At 33.6% G+C, this 16,126-nt stretch overlaps 1 protein-coding gene across 1 annotated transcript; it reads right to left on the reverse strand.

Annotated features, from left to right (window-relative positions):
* Window positions 1-313: 313 nt before the first annotated feature.
* On the reverse strand, window positions 314-13,682 carry LOC102591957 (phosphoinositide phosphatase SAC6-like). Its single transcript, XM_006339943.2, has 21 exons — window positions 13,342-13,682; window positions 12,584-12,747; window positions 12,403-12,486; window positions 11,830-11,957; window positions 11,635-11,726; window positions 10,680-10,737; window positions 10,460-10,516; window positions 10,345-10,378; window positions 10,153-10,233; window positions 9,234-9,340; window positions 6,533-6,619; window positions 6,360-6,437; window positions 6,031-6,101; window positions 5,855-5,953; window positions 4,808-4,907; window positions 3,951-4,059; window positions 3,697-3,769; window positions 3,108-3,201; window positions 2,684-2,776; window positions 1,316-1,382; window positions 314-748 (listed from the first exon to the last, which is right to left on the reverse strand). The coding sequence occupies exons 2-21, from the start codon at window positions 12,729-12,731 to the stop codon at window positions 618-620; spliced, it is 1,791 nt and encodes a 596-aa protein (XP_006340005.1). The 5' UTR covers window positions 12,732-12,747; window positions 13,342-13,682; the 3' UTR covers window positions 314-617.
* Between the last annotated feature and the right edge of the window lie 2,444 nt (window positions 13,683-16,126).

Genomic DNA, 16,126 nt, shown 5'->3' on the forward strand with positions numbered 1-16,126 from the left:
CCCCCCCCAAAATATGTCCTTACTGTTCTAACTAGTGGAGTTTTTATTGAGAAATACTCTATTAGATGTCTTTCTCAAGGAACTTGCAAAAACCTTGAAAGACAAATTATATAAGGAGGAAATTAGACCTTATTTCTATTGTGGGACATGTACAACCAGTTTTTATATGCAGGATCCATATCAATTCCCAACCGCCTTGTTGACATGAGATTTTCTCAAACAAAAAAAAAAAGGATGAGTGATGGTGAATATTGAACAATCCATTGTTGCATAGAAAGGTCATATCAAACATAAATGAAGAACCAGAAGCACCTGCAGAAATTACACTGGCCTACGTCAAGGCCAAAGTTAAATTTCTTTCGTATGACTTCACAAAGTATTATTGGACCAAAATTCCAATCTATAAACAATCATTCGTAGCTAAACCCTCTGAAATGAAATGATCGAAGTTATGACATGAAAGCACAAAATGGTAAAAAAAAAAGAATAGAAATCTATAGCCAATCCATTGCAGCGTGATTCCTTACAAAGAATACAAAAGTAAATGAATATGTTGACTAGCAAAGCTAGCAACTTCAGCAAATATGGCAACTAATCCAGCATCTTTAACTTATAAATCAACGCCTTGACTGGTGCAGGCGAGGCCTATTACAGAACATGCGACCATTGGCCTTCACAAGTGCAGCTATGGCCAAACTTATGCTTGCCCAAATCAGTGAAAATAATAGGTTCCAAACATCATTCCGAACTGTAGATGGAAGAAAACAAGAGCATCATATAAGGTTTATGAGTATCAAGAGATGTAAAGACTGTCACAAATGTTGTACTCCAAATCAAATTATATTGGCAAAGATCCTTTACTACCAGGCAGAGTTTTTCCCTCCACCAGAATTGCACACACACTCACAGAGAAAAGAAGAAAGAAGATCCAGAAAATGCAGCATAAAGGGCATAAATAATCCCTTCATCTTGAAATACATAGTTTTTTACCCATCTTGTATACATACTGCAAATACACTCCTTTGGGAGTTCCATTGTGCTCTTTAACCCTAATTTCACATCTTAAGTCATGATTGATTACAGGCATGACTATAGAACATGAATACATGATCAAGATATTACTAGCACATGGATCATTTTACTCTAGAAAGTCATGAGGCCATATAAAACCCTTTCAACCCCCACCTCACCAAAAAAGAAAAAAGAAAAAAGAAAAACTAGAAGCAACTAAACTGGTTTGATTATTGAGATAGAAATTCAAAAATAATGATCATACAGTAGAACCATAGGAAAATTTCCATGTATGGAAGCTCACCTCTCCCCAGTGACAAGGTAGCAAAAAATAGGCCAGTCAAAATCAGTCCCAAGGCAAGAGGAAATGACTGCACATAGAAAAGATTATAATTAGGTGAGATGATATGACTGACAACGTCAAAGTCTGCTTATAAAGATCACCACATATTTGGACCCGATGTTTGTTACGAGAAAACAAAAGGGAAATATAACAAAACAAAGATATATAAAGATATTGTATTATCTACCTACTCAAAAAAAGTTTGGACACATTTTCCAGTCAAGTTTGGGCACATTATGACAATCAAATGGCTGTCAAGTAGATTAAAAGAAAAAAAAGGCCAGCCCGGTTCATGAAAGGGCTGCAACACTAGTGTTCTGGCTTTGGGTACCATAATCACTTATCATGTATCTGTAAATGAACACTCTTTTCAGTCCTTTGAACTCAGATTGTGAGTAAAAGAGAGGGACAGGTATTACTATATACAATTCTCCTAAAATACTGGTATTTTCTGGCTGGCAATTCTCCTTTCAGTTGCATGCCTATCTTTTGTCTTGACGTGTTGGGATCATAAATGGATTCCCCGAGAAATTTGAGACTAATGCTATTCTTACAGTTGAGGGAGCTCAGTGAAGACAGCTTCACCTACTTTATTCCACAATTCCAGTAAATGATAAATATGGAATATGATTGAGGTGAATCGCCTGTTAAATAGTAATGGATTATGATATAAACTCCCAACTCCTACAAAATACAACTCTTTCGATCATTTCTTCGCATGTACCTGCAGTAGCATTCAAGTAAAGCCCTTTGATTTCACCTGTTTCATTTTATACTTTGAAAATTGTTTCTCTCGCAAATTAGTTAACAATCTCCCTAATATATAAATGGCTGTGAGTTCACAATCTCGTCAACTTTGTTAGTGAAACATCAAAATTAATAGCTCCGGAGAAGCTTTAACCAAATAACCCAAATTTAGTTATAATAGTGCATTTAAGATCATGGCATTTACTTGCACCAGATAGTAACTTGTAGAGGTATTTGCAAGAGCATTAGTGTGATGGATCAACCTTCAGAAGAGAGTTTCACCAACTAATCTCATATCCGCACAAAATCTCTACTAACCAGGCAACAGGATACTATCTACACTGTTTTTACTATTCTCCTAATTTTGAGATATGTCTTGTATTATCTTTGCTTGTCCCCTAGGTCTACCTCATTCACAAAGAGGGTCCCAGTTAAGAACATGAAATATTAAATTCACACAAACTACTTTAACCCTGTTAGGTTGCCAATGAATGCAACATTTTGCTATACAGGTACTCAGTAGAATCTGACAAATAGGAACAATAAAAACTTGATATAGTAAGAATAAGCAATAGCACTCACAGCTATAGCCTCAATTCCTCCTTTCTGCGATGTCGCTGTCATATCTCGGGAGACAGACATAATGTAATGTCCTTGCATTAGATCGATTGCATCCTTCAGAAAGTGTAAGAAGAAGATAGAATTTAAGTGTTTAAGTAGACATGAGAGAAGTATAAAAAGATTGTAAATTCTTAATCCTATCATCTCCCTAGCAATTAAGAAGAAAGTCATCCATCAAATATCAATAAATCAGAATGAAGACAAGCGAGAGACTAATCAATGCATGACTGCAATTACTACATCCCACATACACCCAGATACATGATTTCAGTATCATTCAAAGAAAACTTTTCCAATTTTTTTATGAACACATGGTACATGTAGGTACAAATGGATGCAAACTTAGTAACATGAAGTAACTAATTGCTGGTATGAGTAGCAATACCTGTTTTGTGCCATCAACAAAGTTGTTCAAGTAGTATCGCATTAGGGCATTGCGACCATCATTGACTATTCCTTGGACTGTTCTCTTACCAAATCTGCATCAATAGCCATTTTAAATTGCAATCATAGGTGAACAAAATACTTAGGTTCAGAATAGTAGATTTTCAAGATTATTGACGAAAGTACATGCACATACAAGTGCTAAATCCATGATTTAATTCTAAATACAGAACAAAAGACATCTTCAACTTTCCAGCTAAGACTTCTAAATCTTCAAAAGATTGTAGTCTTTTTATTATATTACTGATTTGCAAAAGCAAATCTAGTTGCGCGCAGATACTGCTAAAACAACTCCAAATTGGCATGTGACTGACTGTTCACCAGGAAAGGTTTATGCATGCATATCAGCAAATATAAGAATCTGACTGGTGAATTTAAGGTTCAATTACATATGCACAACTAAATATGCCTATAATCTGAAATACTGGCATAAAAATTGCTGCCTGTGTTTCATCCCTCTTAAAAATAACATCTACACATTTCAGCTGAACAAGAAGAGACATCTTTAGCATGATCAAAGAGAAATTTACCTGACAAAATCTCCCTTTAGGGCTGGAGTACCAGAATACTGTATGCTTATATCATCCCCATGGTTGGCCCACACTGTACTTAATCATATAAAGTTAAAAAGAAGATAGACCAAAAACCTGTAAAAGCAAGAATAGAACTAGGTGCTTCCATGAAAACCATTACAGGAAAAAAAAAATCATCTGCCACAAATTCTAATGAAGCAACATATACTCTTGAGAGAAAACATTAATACAGATTATCAAAAATTACTCACATATTTTGAAGTTCTCATCAAGGTTGGAGTGTGTGCTTATAGTTTCTTCAGCATCAAAAATACCAAGTCTTCTGAGTTGGAATTCCAACATTCTGCGACCAAGCATGCTCTGCAAATGAATATCATTTATTAGAACATTTACTTAAAGTAGGAGAGAAGAAATGCAGATCATGGCAGTAGCCTATATGGGTCAGCTTAATTGGTATGGGCTCCTCGTGCGTCTTTTCTTGACTCAAGTCTCAGCTACAAAATATTGGTCCTCCTTGCCCCCACCCTCTCTCTCTGCACCACTAGCGGGCAGTCCTCAACACACACAAAAGAAGGAGATCCCATACCTGAAACAAGCTAAGTAAATTTATCACCTTGCCTATATGTCCTCATAATTGCACGAAAAAGCTAGCACACACAAGCATCTATATTTCATCTCCTTTACAGTGATTGCTTTGGCCTCAAAACACCTACATTTCCTCTCTGTCCAGAGGACCCAACATACACAAGCTGGAGCAGTTTACCAGATTTCCTTATTACTGTGTTCTTCCATTGACACCCAAACCAAGTAGTAGATCAGGGGGGACGGGGACAGTCCCTCGGTTCACCTCACGAACTAGTTTTTGGGATTGAGTTAGGCCCAAAGTCTCTCAACAAGGAGCATAACTACGTGTGTTAAGTGTCAATAGAAATAACATGCAAATAATAAGCAGTATCCTTTCACAGTGGCAAAGTTAAAACATGTTAAATAGAGAACAAGCACTGCAAATGGGACTCGACATTGTCCTCCCTGGACCAGTAAATCTGAGCGCTTTTTACATCCATATCCCTACAAAAAATCTAGTAATATTTTTATAGGTAGGAGATACCTGGGTGACATTTGTTCGGTCTAAGCAATCAATGCAGTTGGTCCTCACAACTCCAAGTTGCACCTCAACTTTTTCATCTTTCTCATTCAACAAAAAGTACCTAATATGGAAACAAGAAATCAAATTTAAGAATGACAGATCGGAAAAACAAGAAAGTATGTTGCTTGCAGAATGCAGAGAATGCGTTTCTACCTCTCCATGCATAATGAAACACAAAAACCGTACAAAATAACTTTTTGATGCAGAGCAATACAGAGTCTATTTTAAAGACAGTAATGCCATTGCTTGTTACTTGCTCCACCAAGTATCAACATAGTCCACCTTTTTTTTCTGTTACCTTTTCCGGATGCTCTCTCTCTCATGTGGTTTTATTTTCACATAATTCTCAAATCTAAGCAAAAGAAAATATGTGTGCCCTTGCTGCTATTATTCTTTCCTTGCCCGCAATGCAGGTAGTCTTGGCATAAGCTTCTTGCATCTTAGATGCATAATATAAGATAAGCAACTTGCTTCACCTGCCCTCTGACTTCTGAAAGTGAAGTATTGCTTTGTCTACTCCCTATTAATTAGAGAGAACAATATTTTGAGAAGGAAAATTAAAACTGGACTTATTGACTAGTTATTGAGCATAAACCTGTCATTCAGATTCATGTTCGGAAGAAGGGGAAGAAAAATGTGCAAACAGGTACCCAGAAACCTCCAACTCCCAAAAAGAAAAAAAGGTGTAAACCAACTAAAGCTCTCAACTATAAACCCGTGATATCCTGCATCCTTTAGACTGTCCTGCCTCTCAACATGCAGGCCAGAATAGGTGCCTGCATCCCATTTCGACCACCATCCCTATTCAGCTAGATAAGATTGGGATGATCCAGACTAGGAGCATGGCTTATGTGATCCCAAAGCACATGTCACAGTTGGTGGCTAATAATGAGCTAGGATGCAAGATACCATACATGAAAGCAAAGAGGATAATATTACACAATATATACATGAAAAGTAAACTCAAAGGAATATATACATGAACTGTAAAGTCAAAGGAGATTATACCTATTCTTTATGAAGAAATCCTCAATTTGATCATAAAGGATAGAAAGCCGCTCAAAATGAACATGCCCGCATATATGGTGAAAATCGAAGTGCAAGTATCTGCAGAACTCGTTCAATATTAGACTGAAGCGCAGCAACTTAGTGTGATGATTAGATCACCAGAAGAAAAACCCTACCTTACATCATCACCATCAACATGCTGCATTGCATTGGCAAACTTTTCATTCAAGCGCCCTTCTCCTCCATGCTGAAAGGTTTCAGAAAAGAAATGAAAAATTGATAAAATTGCATTACACATCACCATGAAAATATTTATAGCCACATTTTTACATACGCGGCAATCAAACCACTTTCTATGTATCAGAGGACATTTTTTTTTCCTTGTGTTTTTTTATTTTGATAAGGTAAAGGAATTAGAGGACATCTTCTAGAGCAGCATTTTTGTTAAAAGAATTGTCAGATCGACTAGTCTGGAAAAAATAGAATAATTATTCAAAGATTGTACCTTGTTGACAAGATCAACTGATAGAACATTTCCGTATTTCTTTCTGAGGTCCAAAAAGTGTCTCTCAGCTACTCTAGGCTGTGGATACGTCACAAAATAAGGAATTATAACAGAAGCCATATAAAAAATGTGAAGAGAATGAAGACGCTGTAAAGCAGAAAATGCTACTCAACTGCTTCTTCAAGTCTCACAATCTCAAACTTAGGTTTATATGTCAAATCAACAATCTGATCCCACAGTAGTGGGATTGATCCTCTGACCTACAAAAGAAAAACTAAGAAGTTATACAAAACAGCATGATATCTCAAAAATATATACAAGCATGTGCATGTAATGAAACAAACCAATATATCTGGCCAAAAGGAATGAAGGTAGACATTTAAGATTGAAATTTCCCTACTTTATCATTTCATTGAAAACCCAAAAAAGTTATTTGTTTTATTTAACATAGATGATACAGTCTAATTTCGACCATCACAGATTTATGATGTTAAAACTCGTAAAGAATCTCTAATACTTTCAGTTCAAGTAATACGAGTTTTGGAATCAGTCAAATCAGATATGATGATATGTCAAGATTGAGAAATTCATCCTGGCCCTGATAGAACATCTAAATTTAGTAGATTTCCTATCGCAAATACAATTCCAAAGGATGGGTAAGCCAAAATATGTCGAGCAAATGTGACGACGTAGAAATACAACACCGAGTTTCTATGACATCTTTTCCGACTTCTATTGTTTGTTAAATGCTACTTATCACCAGATTCAGAGCTTCACTCAGTTCTGTTTTATCAGAGGGTAAGCTATAATCCTGTGGCCTGCAGGAAGGAACTAATAGTAATCCTGGTGAAGCCTGGAGAAGTTAAGTGATATATCTTAATTAAGTTCTATTGCCGTTGGCAAATCCAAACAGTATTGTTGATCTCAGAAGCCCGTATTGAGACTTGAACGTTTTGTCATCACTAAGTTCATAATTATTTTTTTTGAGGTGTTTAACACAAATAATTTAATATACAGCAAGCATGACTTGTAGACAGAATGATCTTTAACACAAAATGCTTTTGATAATTGAACAAGTACCTAGTATACTAGAGGTAACTTGTCTTACAACCATGATTAGTCGAAACTTTGTTTTATCAGCCAGAAAGGAAACAATGAACCAAAAAAAAAAAAGAAGGAAAAAACAGAAAGCTGAAGGTGATACACTTCTCCACTCAACTCTTAGTTGCATTGTTCAGGGTGGAACAAAAGTTACTATAGTTAGTTAGTGTACCTGATTTTCTTAGGTGACCTGAAGTATCTCCTGTCGAGAATATTAAGTCACCGCTGCATTTAGCAAAACCTATCGATTGGTGTATTCGGCAATATTTGCATAAATTTTGGTGTTGTTTACCACTTGTTTTAGTGTTTTTTTGTGTGCATAAACCATTGAAAATGGTCAATTAGGCTTGATTATGAATTTTGGATGTTTAGGAAGCACTTAAAAAAGGAGACAAATTAGGATGGCTTGGGACGAAATTTAGTTAAAACTGGAAGATCTGGACAACCTGAAGTTGACTCACAGCCAGTCGTGAGAAATACTTAGGAAAATTTTGCAAGACTTTGGGACTTATAGTGAAGGAAGACTCTACCACAGCTCCATCCCATGAGGAATCTGGGGACTGGATGATCAATCTGGGTGGCTCTTGCCTGACTAATGTCGTGGTTCGAACTTCCATCACAATAAGGAAAAATCTAGGCAGAAACAGGCGAGCTTATTTTAGTCCACACAAGATTTCTAGGCCATGTAAAATCCCTTCTACCCTATTTTTAGCAGACATCCCGACTGGTTTACCAAAGCTTTTTGAAGCTTGGAAGAACCCAGAGTCCGTTTCAATTAAAGATTTTAACAGTTTTTTCTGAGCTCTTCTTATTTTCTACTGCTGAGGATGTAGTTTTGACTTGGTAGTTGGTTCACAAACACGAGTAGCTAAATTTCTTATCTAGGGCTTCAATAGAACCTCTTGTTGGATCAGCTTTTTACTGTGTTTTCCATTAATCAAGCCTTTTTCAGTTTCATTTGGTCAACTATGATGTGTATGATGTTTAATTGGTGAGCTCTCAATTATTGTGCCCTAAAATCTTGTCTTGATTGGGAAAAGAATCACGATTGGGTTTTTGTTGTGCAACAACACTTCAAAGTAATTAAGGAATTAATTGTTTCGCTTCACAGGTATTAGGGATGATTTGACCTTGTTGTGATATCTTTGATGAGTTGGTTACATGAATACTTAACTATGGGCTGTAGCTATTCGAATTTATTGGATATACTATGAAGTGTAGCTATTGGAATTTATTGCTAATAATTGGGAGATGTTAGGGATAATATAAGAATTCATGATCATTTGAGAAGAATTAGGCCGGGTTAAGAGAAACACACCATTAGTTCAATCCAACAATTGGCAAATAATGATCCTATTGAATACTCCTCCATCTATTTAGTTGGCTATTCTATATATTTCTTTATTGGTTAGTACTAATTCATAACATAAAAGAATCTTCTTTTCATTACTAGGAAATTGTTTGAGTTTTTGAATCTAGTAATATTAACTAGCAATAAATAGATGCAGACTACCTGTGGGTTCGACCCCAGACTCAAACGGCAGGTTATATTTGCAGTGATTGCTTCCTTATTTTATGACTAATTAGGGTGTGATCAATTAGTAAGTATTTTATTCAAGCATGAATAAATACTAACATTTATTTAAATTGTAAACCAAAAAAAGGAAAAAGGGTATCACCCTCAAATCACGTATCAAGAAAAGCAGAGTAATTCACGAAAAACAAGAAAGGATGTAGAAAGAATCACACCATCACATTGTTAAACAAGTCTACCTGAACAAATGATGCAGTACATCCATTCAGCTGTATAATTTGCTCGCTTTCCACAAAATTTGCAACAAATCCATCAGTATCAGCACCTCTTCTCCACATTCGAGTGCCTGCAATGATTATGAATAATTAACATAAGCCAGAGATCAGGTTATTGCTAATTATAGTTTTCTTAGAGCTCTCTCTCCATGATCAGAAAATCTAGCGATTGTTTGAAGGATAACTGAAGAAGATGAGAAAAGTAAAGCTACTTTCTTCATTATTGATACTGATCAACCTAATAAGCTAAAATCACTTATCAGATAGAACCTAAATACAAAGTCATCTATACAGTACTGGAAATGTGTTACAAGCAATTCATCTAAGAAAATATTTCTCTTTAGGCACAATAAAACCAAGTATTAATCTGGAGATTTAAGGCCTAAAAATATAAAAAATTATATTCATAGTCCCGAAAAACATTATCTAGATTTACTTTAAACTGACAGTATCTGAAGTGGGTGTAAGCAATGATCATAAAAAGAAAGTTGTAATGTACATAAAACAGTAAAGGACGAAAGTAAGTGAAGTCAAGAGCAGAAAAGACATAACATGGTAAGAATCATATGTAAGGTCCATATGCCAATGACATTACATGAACATTGAACAGTCAAATAACAAAGAAGCAAGGTGCATTATGGGCCTTTCAAAGAATTACACAGTTGAATCACCATTGATATCTTACAGTAGTTAATTGTTACCATTTCAAAAAATATCATTCACCAGTTTACTTATCAAAAACAATATATATCATTCAGCAGATAATGAGGATTGATGGTTCTACAGAAAACAACAACTACAATTCCATTCCTTCAATCCCATTGATCATTTTTGTCAAATTGCACAGTTAAGAATGAAACAACAAGAAGAAAGCAAAGAATACCAGTTCTCCTATTACACCTCCTTGCAATCAGTGTAACATCAACAATGTCTTTCCCAATTGCTGCTTGAAAGTTGTGAAAACCTTATCAAAAGTTAAGGTATAACCTCAAAAGATAGCAAACAAAGATACCCTTAAACATGAATTAAAGCCATGCAGGTTAAAAAACCATGTATGACTGAATTGCAAGGATACTGCCTTGGACAACTGGAAGCAGGAAGGGGTCGAGCTGTCATGGCAAGAAAAACAGATGAGTTACAAATCTAGAGTAGATCCAACAAAATGAATGAAACTCACAAAATATATTTACCTTGTGATCTATTAGCACTTCCATCATATAGTTGTTCCAAAGAAACCGAGGGTCTGCCTGTGCAAAAACAAATGAAAGTGAAGTTATCAAATCAATATTCAAGAAAATTGTTAACCAATCAACAACAGGTTCTATATCAGTTAAAAACGTAACAAGCTACCACATATGAGTAAATGACTAGACTATGGACTTACATTTATGTAGAATCTAAAAGACTTACTTGTCTCCATAGAGGAAGCAACTTGGATTCATCACCCAAATCATGCAATCGCTGAGCACTGCAGTAGGAACCATAAGTTTCATATTATTGAGGATTGCACCCTATATATTCTTACAATCAGATGAAATGTAACAGTGATAGAAATATGTCATAATTCTAGTGTACTTTAAATTAAGAACAAGCAACTTCAAGTTTAAAAACTTTTAAAACGTAAAATTCACCTCCAAGAATGCTAACCTAAAATAAGATCTATAACAAAGGGGGATAGCTGAAACATAGCTTGCTTAGTTTATTGTCTAAGGTAGGGAGATACACTTTACAGGGGTTCAACGTAATGAGATCAGCATAGAGGGAGATGCAAAATAAGAACCTTAAAAGATATAAAAATTTGGCACCGAAGTCTGTTATACGCTAATTAAATGACCTTCAGAAAGAACTGACTTGAATTTTGAAGCCTTTTTTTTTTTGCAAAGTTAACTTCTATAGAAAATCACATGTGTCCCTTTTATATAGCACTTTCCAGGATAACTCAAATATTTTTTTTAAAAAAAAAAACATAATTCTTCAAATTTAGACAGTTGGATACCCAATTCGCTCAAATGATCAAAACAACCGTATACTTCACCTAAATTAACATAATGAACATTGTAGCCTCAGAGGTATGTTCATTAGTTCAACATAAATTATTATGTCTCCACATTCTCAATGTTAAAGATGACCAATTCAAACATCAAACATCTAAAGCTCAGAATTTCATGGTCCATGCTTTAGTGTCAAGCAATAGCCACTTATAATACTCTTTCAACCAGAATGTTCCCATTTCTTGAAAATAACAAGAACAAATAGTTTTTCGTAGGCATAAACAGCTAGTTGATCAATTTCCAAGCACCTTTGAGAAAAGAAATAAAGGAAGCAAAGCTTGTTTAAACACTGTAAATGCGAAAAGATAATTCACCTCAATGTTATATTGACATCATAAGAAAAGTACAGACCAGGAGTCTTTTCAGCTACATTTAGCAGGGCAGAAAACTCAGCTTCCATTTTTTTCTGCCGAAGGAAAAAGAAACATCATTGCAACAGAAACAGAAACAGAACCAACTAGATACGCTTCAAAATAAACAGAGATAAGAAGGTAGATATGAGAAACTACCTGTTCAACAGGAGTGTTCTTGAGAGAATGATCACAAGGGAAAACCTTCATTGATGAAACTTTAAAGATAGGGTGTCCCATATAAGATCCAACACTTTCACGTTCTGTTATGACCAATAAATATGATCCTGAATGCAATAAAAAGAGAACTTATGACCATTCTTTTCTGGAACTTTGATGTTTTCCTGCAACCTACCATATTCTATTTATCCATTCCTCTCAGAGTATAAGTATGATAGATAAAAAGGAAGAGGTTTTTGATGGCATGATAAAACTTTTTTAGCGACTTCTAAAATAAGTCTTGTTTTCCCTTCCTTACTGTTTCAAACATATCTGTGCAAGACCAAGAGATTGGTGCAATGATTCTAACCGAATTACTTCGTAGAATGATCTGTGAAGAGGATGATCAAGAAAAGGGATACTTTCACATACAAATTATTTAATCATAATATTCTCCTATTAACACAGAGTACACTCAGGGAAGGAAAAGGGATTCCTAAATGCACTTAACTGCCATAACAGTTGATCCGCTACAGAACTAAAAACAAAAAACTCAAACTTTTACTGACTTGCCTGCCAAAAGCTTTAATATCCCAATAACTCCAAAAATTGTCCGAATTTTGGGAACACGAAGTGAACTGCAATGTGGTATCTCATCTAAAGAAGAGAAAATATACAAGGAAAGAACAAAGTTAGCTTATAGAAAAACTAAAAACCAGTAGAGCATTTGAAAACAGCAAAATAAGAAAGCAACCTATTAGTTTCATCGACCCATCCACACGACTGATTTCCAAACATGAACCAGAGGATCCATCAGTAGGCTCAACAACATATTGGTCTGGAAATTCCCAAAGTCGCATCCGTTTATACAGTTTCTGTGAAGAATCTCCCTTCTCCATCATTATTGGAATTCAATCACTACAAAATTGTAAGACAAAATCAAATCACTGAACCATAATTGATACTATCATTTTTAAGTCTCAAAATAAGAAACATAACAGCATTAAAATTCTAACAGGATGACAACAAATTGCAATAAGGACAAGAAACCTGTGAAATTACAAAAGTGATGGTTGCATGTTGCACTGTGTAAAAGTAATTCAGCTGGTTTTTTTTTTCTTTTTGCTCATGTCACAACTTACCCAAGTTGACACCCCAACGTTTATTCATTTATTCAAACGATTTCTTTATTATCTATCTTTCATAGACTAAAAACAATGTCAGGAAAGTTCTATCTATTAAATATATATCCGAGAATAACTCAAGCAGATCTAATAATCGAATCTTCCACAAGCTCCTGATGTTGCTTAAACAAGATATGCATCAGCTAACAAAAACATCTCAAACAATGATCTAACAGTTTACTGAGATTCCCATCACCAATTCTACCATCAAGATTTGACCTTTAAGGGATATGAAATACAACCCATGAATTGTAGAAACAGAGTAAACAATATGCATAATAAAACCCCAGAAACAAGAAACAAATAAAGAAGTGCAAAAATTGAATACCTTAATGGAGAATCTGCGAGAAACTAAAACAAGGGGATGATTCTGACAAGGGAGTAAAATCAATAGAGGCAGTGGGGGTAGGCTGAGGCCAACCCAAAATCAAGAAGGAGCAAGAGTGGCAGCAATAGTAGAAAGTAAATCGAATAAATTAGAGAGAACAAAGAAGAAAAAAGGTTCTTTTTTTTGTTTAGTTTCACTATTTTTTGGGCGCAAAAACAAACTCAAAGGTGGGTGGAATGAAAACAAAAAAGGGGAAGGAATGATACAACGTTTGATTCGCTACCAATTTAACGGAATACCCAACTCTTCCCTTACTTCTCGCTTCCAACACTAGTCTATTCTCTCTAATTTTTTATTCGTATTTGATATCAATATTAGAGCTTCAATAAAATTTAAATCGTGTACAATGTAGAACCTATTTTGTGTTTAATTTACTTCTCAATGAACTGTGCACTTAAAAGCACTATATTCATAGTTTGATAGTTAGTTTGAAAGTGAGTTATGTCATTCTTAATACTATATATGTTTAACGATACTTATCTATTATTAACTTTGCACATTTCTTAAAAAACTATAAATAGAAGAGTAATTTTTACTATATCACCTTTTGAATATAAAATAAAGGGAAAAATATATGAAATAGCAAACTATTAATTTAAATTAAATGTTATAACCATAGTTTATTTTATTTGTAATTCGCAGCAAACATCCCATTTTTTTGCCATCTGATTCGGTAGACAATTAGCCATTTTCGGTATACAATTAGTCATTTTATACATTTCGGTATAAAATGTGTTTGTGTTTGTATAAAGCAAGAGAAAAGTGTATGTATAAATACAAATACATATATTTTCATCCTATACACTTATAATTATACAAATACAGATCTTATTATACAAATTACAATGTATAAATGAATTTATACAAAACTTAATAATTTGTATAAAAGTGGATGTATCTAGTGAATTATACAAATCAAAAGCTCCATAGCAAACATAAAATTTGCTATGGAGAGCAATTATGCAAACTATAGCTATAACATACAAATATATTTTTTATGTTTGCTATATGTAAAAGTTGCTCTATAATAAATACAATGTCTTGAATAATGTGATAGGGAATGACTATAATTAATGATAAGGGAAAATTTAAAAAACTAAGTGCAAAATTATAAATTGATTTCGTAAGTGGACAAGTATTGTTGAATATCCCAAAATAGTATAATGGACAATTATTATTGGACGGAGGAGTTCCATGTTCGGTAGCTAATTATAATATAATTTTTTTATGTATAAAATTTATATTTTGTGGTTGATTTTTTATTTAGAAACTTATGTATTATTTTATATATATATATATATATATATATATATATATGAGGAAAAATTTATATATTATTTTATACATATATATATCTTTTTAAATAATTTCTACATTACTAATATTTGCATAACTTTTATCAGCTAACAAACGACTTCTAAGTGCTTCATTTTTTATATATGATTGAAAACAAAATCTGCCATTACGTCTACTTAGGGTCTTTCAGAAACAATTTATCTAACCTTCATGAGGTAATCAGAGGCGGAGCTAAGTGGGGTTCATGGAACTCACTAGCTTTTTCGCAAACCCTATATTTGTATTAAAAACTAAATAAATATATGTACATTAACATGCGAACCCCCAAACAAAATTGATTTACAACCCTCAAACTCCTAATCGTGGCTCCTCCTCTGCAGGTAATGCTAAGATTTACATACATTTTACCTTCTTCAAACTTTACTTGTAAAATTTTACTGAATATATTATCGTTGAACGAATAGAATATAAATTCATTTGGTTATGAAAATTGAGATAATAGTATAAAAGTTTATGCACTATTATGTTGGTATAAAATGCACAATCATTATTTTAATCCAACGTGTTATAGTAAACCTTAGTACATGTTCAAAAATGTCCTGTCGCCCTGTCAACCGGCGCTGGTGTGGTGGAATAGCACAATGATGCACTTCACGTTATTCTTTTCTTTATTTTTTCTTCCTAATAATGAACAAAATTCAAACATCTTTCAACCACCAGCATTTTAAATCAAATTTATAATCATATTTACTCAATTTATCATTTAGTCATACAAATTTTTCCCTATTTAGTGCACTTTGAGACCCCTAACAAGCTTTATACCTTTAGAGATTGGAGTGTTCATGGTTCGATTTGGGTTGATTTCTATTAAAATTTAAATTTAAATAAATTTAGATTGTTTTTTAATTATTAAAAAATAAATCAAATATAATACGTATTTATTGATTTGGTCCTGTATTTCTTTCTTTTTTTTAAAACAATTTAATGATATTTTTTTCTTTCATTCTTTTTTTTACAACTAGAAAAGAATTTCCATCATTTTTTGATTGTGATGGTTATAGTTTTCTTGGATCATGGTGAAAATATCTTAAGATCTATATACTTTAATCAAGTGAATAAAGATAATAAGAAATAGAAAAAACTAAGTAAATTCCATAGTTATTTCTTTGAATAAATGAGTTCGCATTCGTGATTTTCTTTTAAGAAAAAGGCTTAAGATGTAAACTTTATTAGTATATTAGAGATAAATAAAATTTTAACAAAAAAGTATTGAGTGTATATATATATATATAAATTGTGTGTGTAATTTTTCCGTCTGATTTGGTCTTTTATTCAGTTTCTTTTTGATAAAATAAAATTGGAAGAAATATTATCAATTTTTGAAATTTAAAGCCAAACTCAAACAAGATATCAATTGATTTAATAGTGA

Source organism: Solanum tuberosum, unplaced genomic scaffold (assembly GCF_000226075.1).
Source record: "Solanum tuberosum cultivar DM 1-3 516 R44 unplaced genomic scaffold, SolTub_3.0 scf00013, whole genome shotgun sequence".
Lineage (NCBI taxonomy): Eukaryota > Viridiplantae > Streptophyta > Magnoliopsida > Solanales > Solanaceae > Solanum > Solanum tuberosum.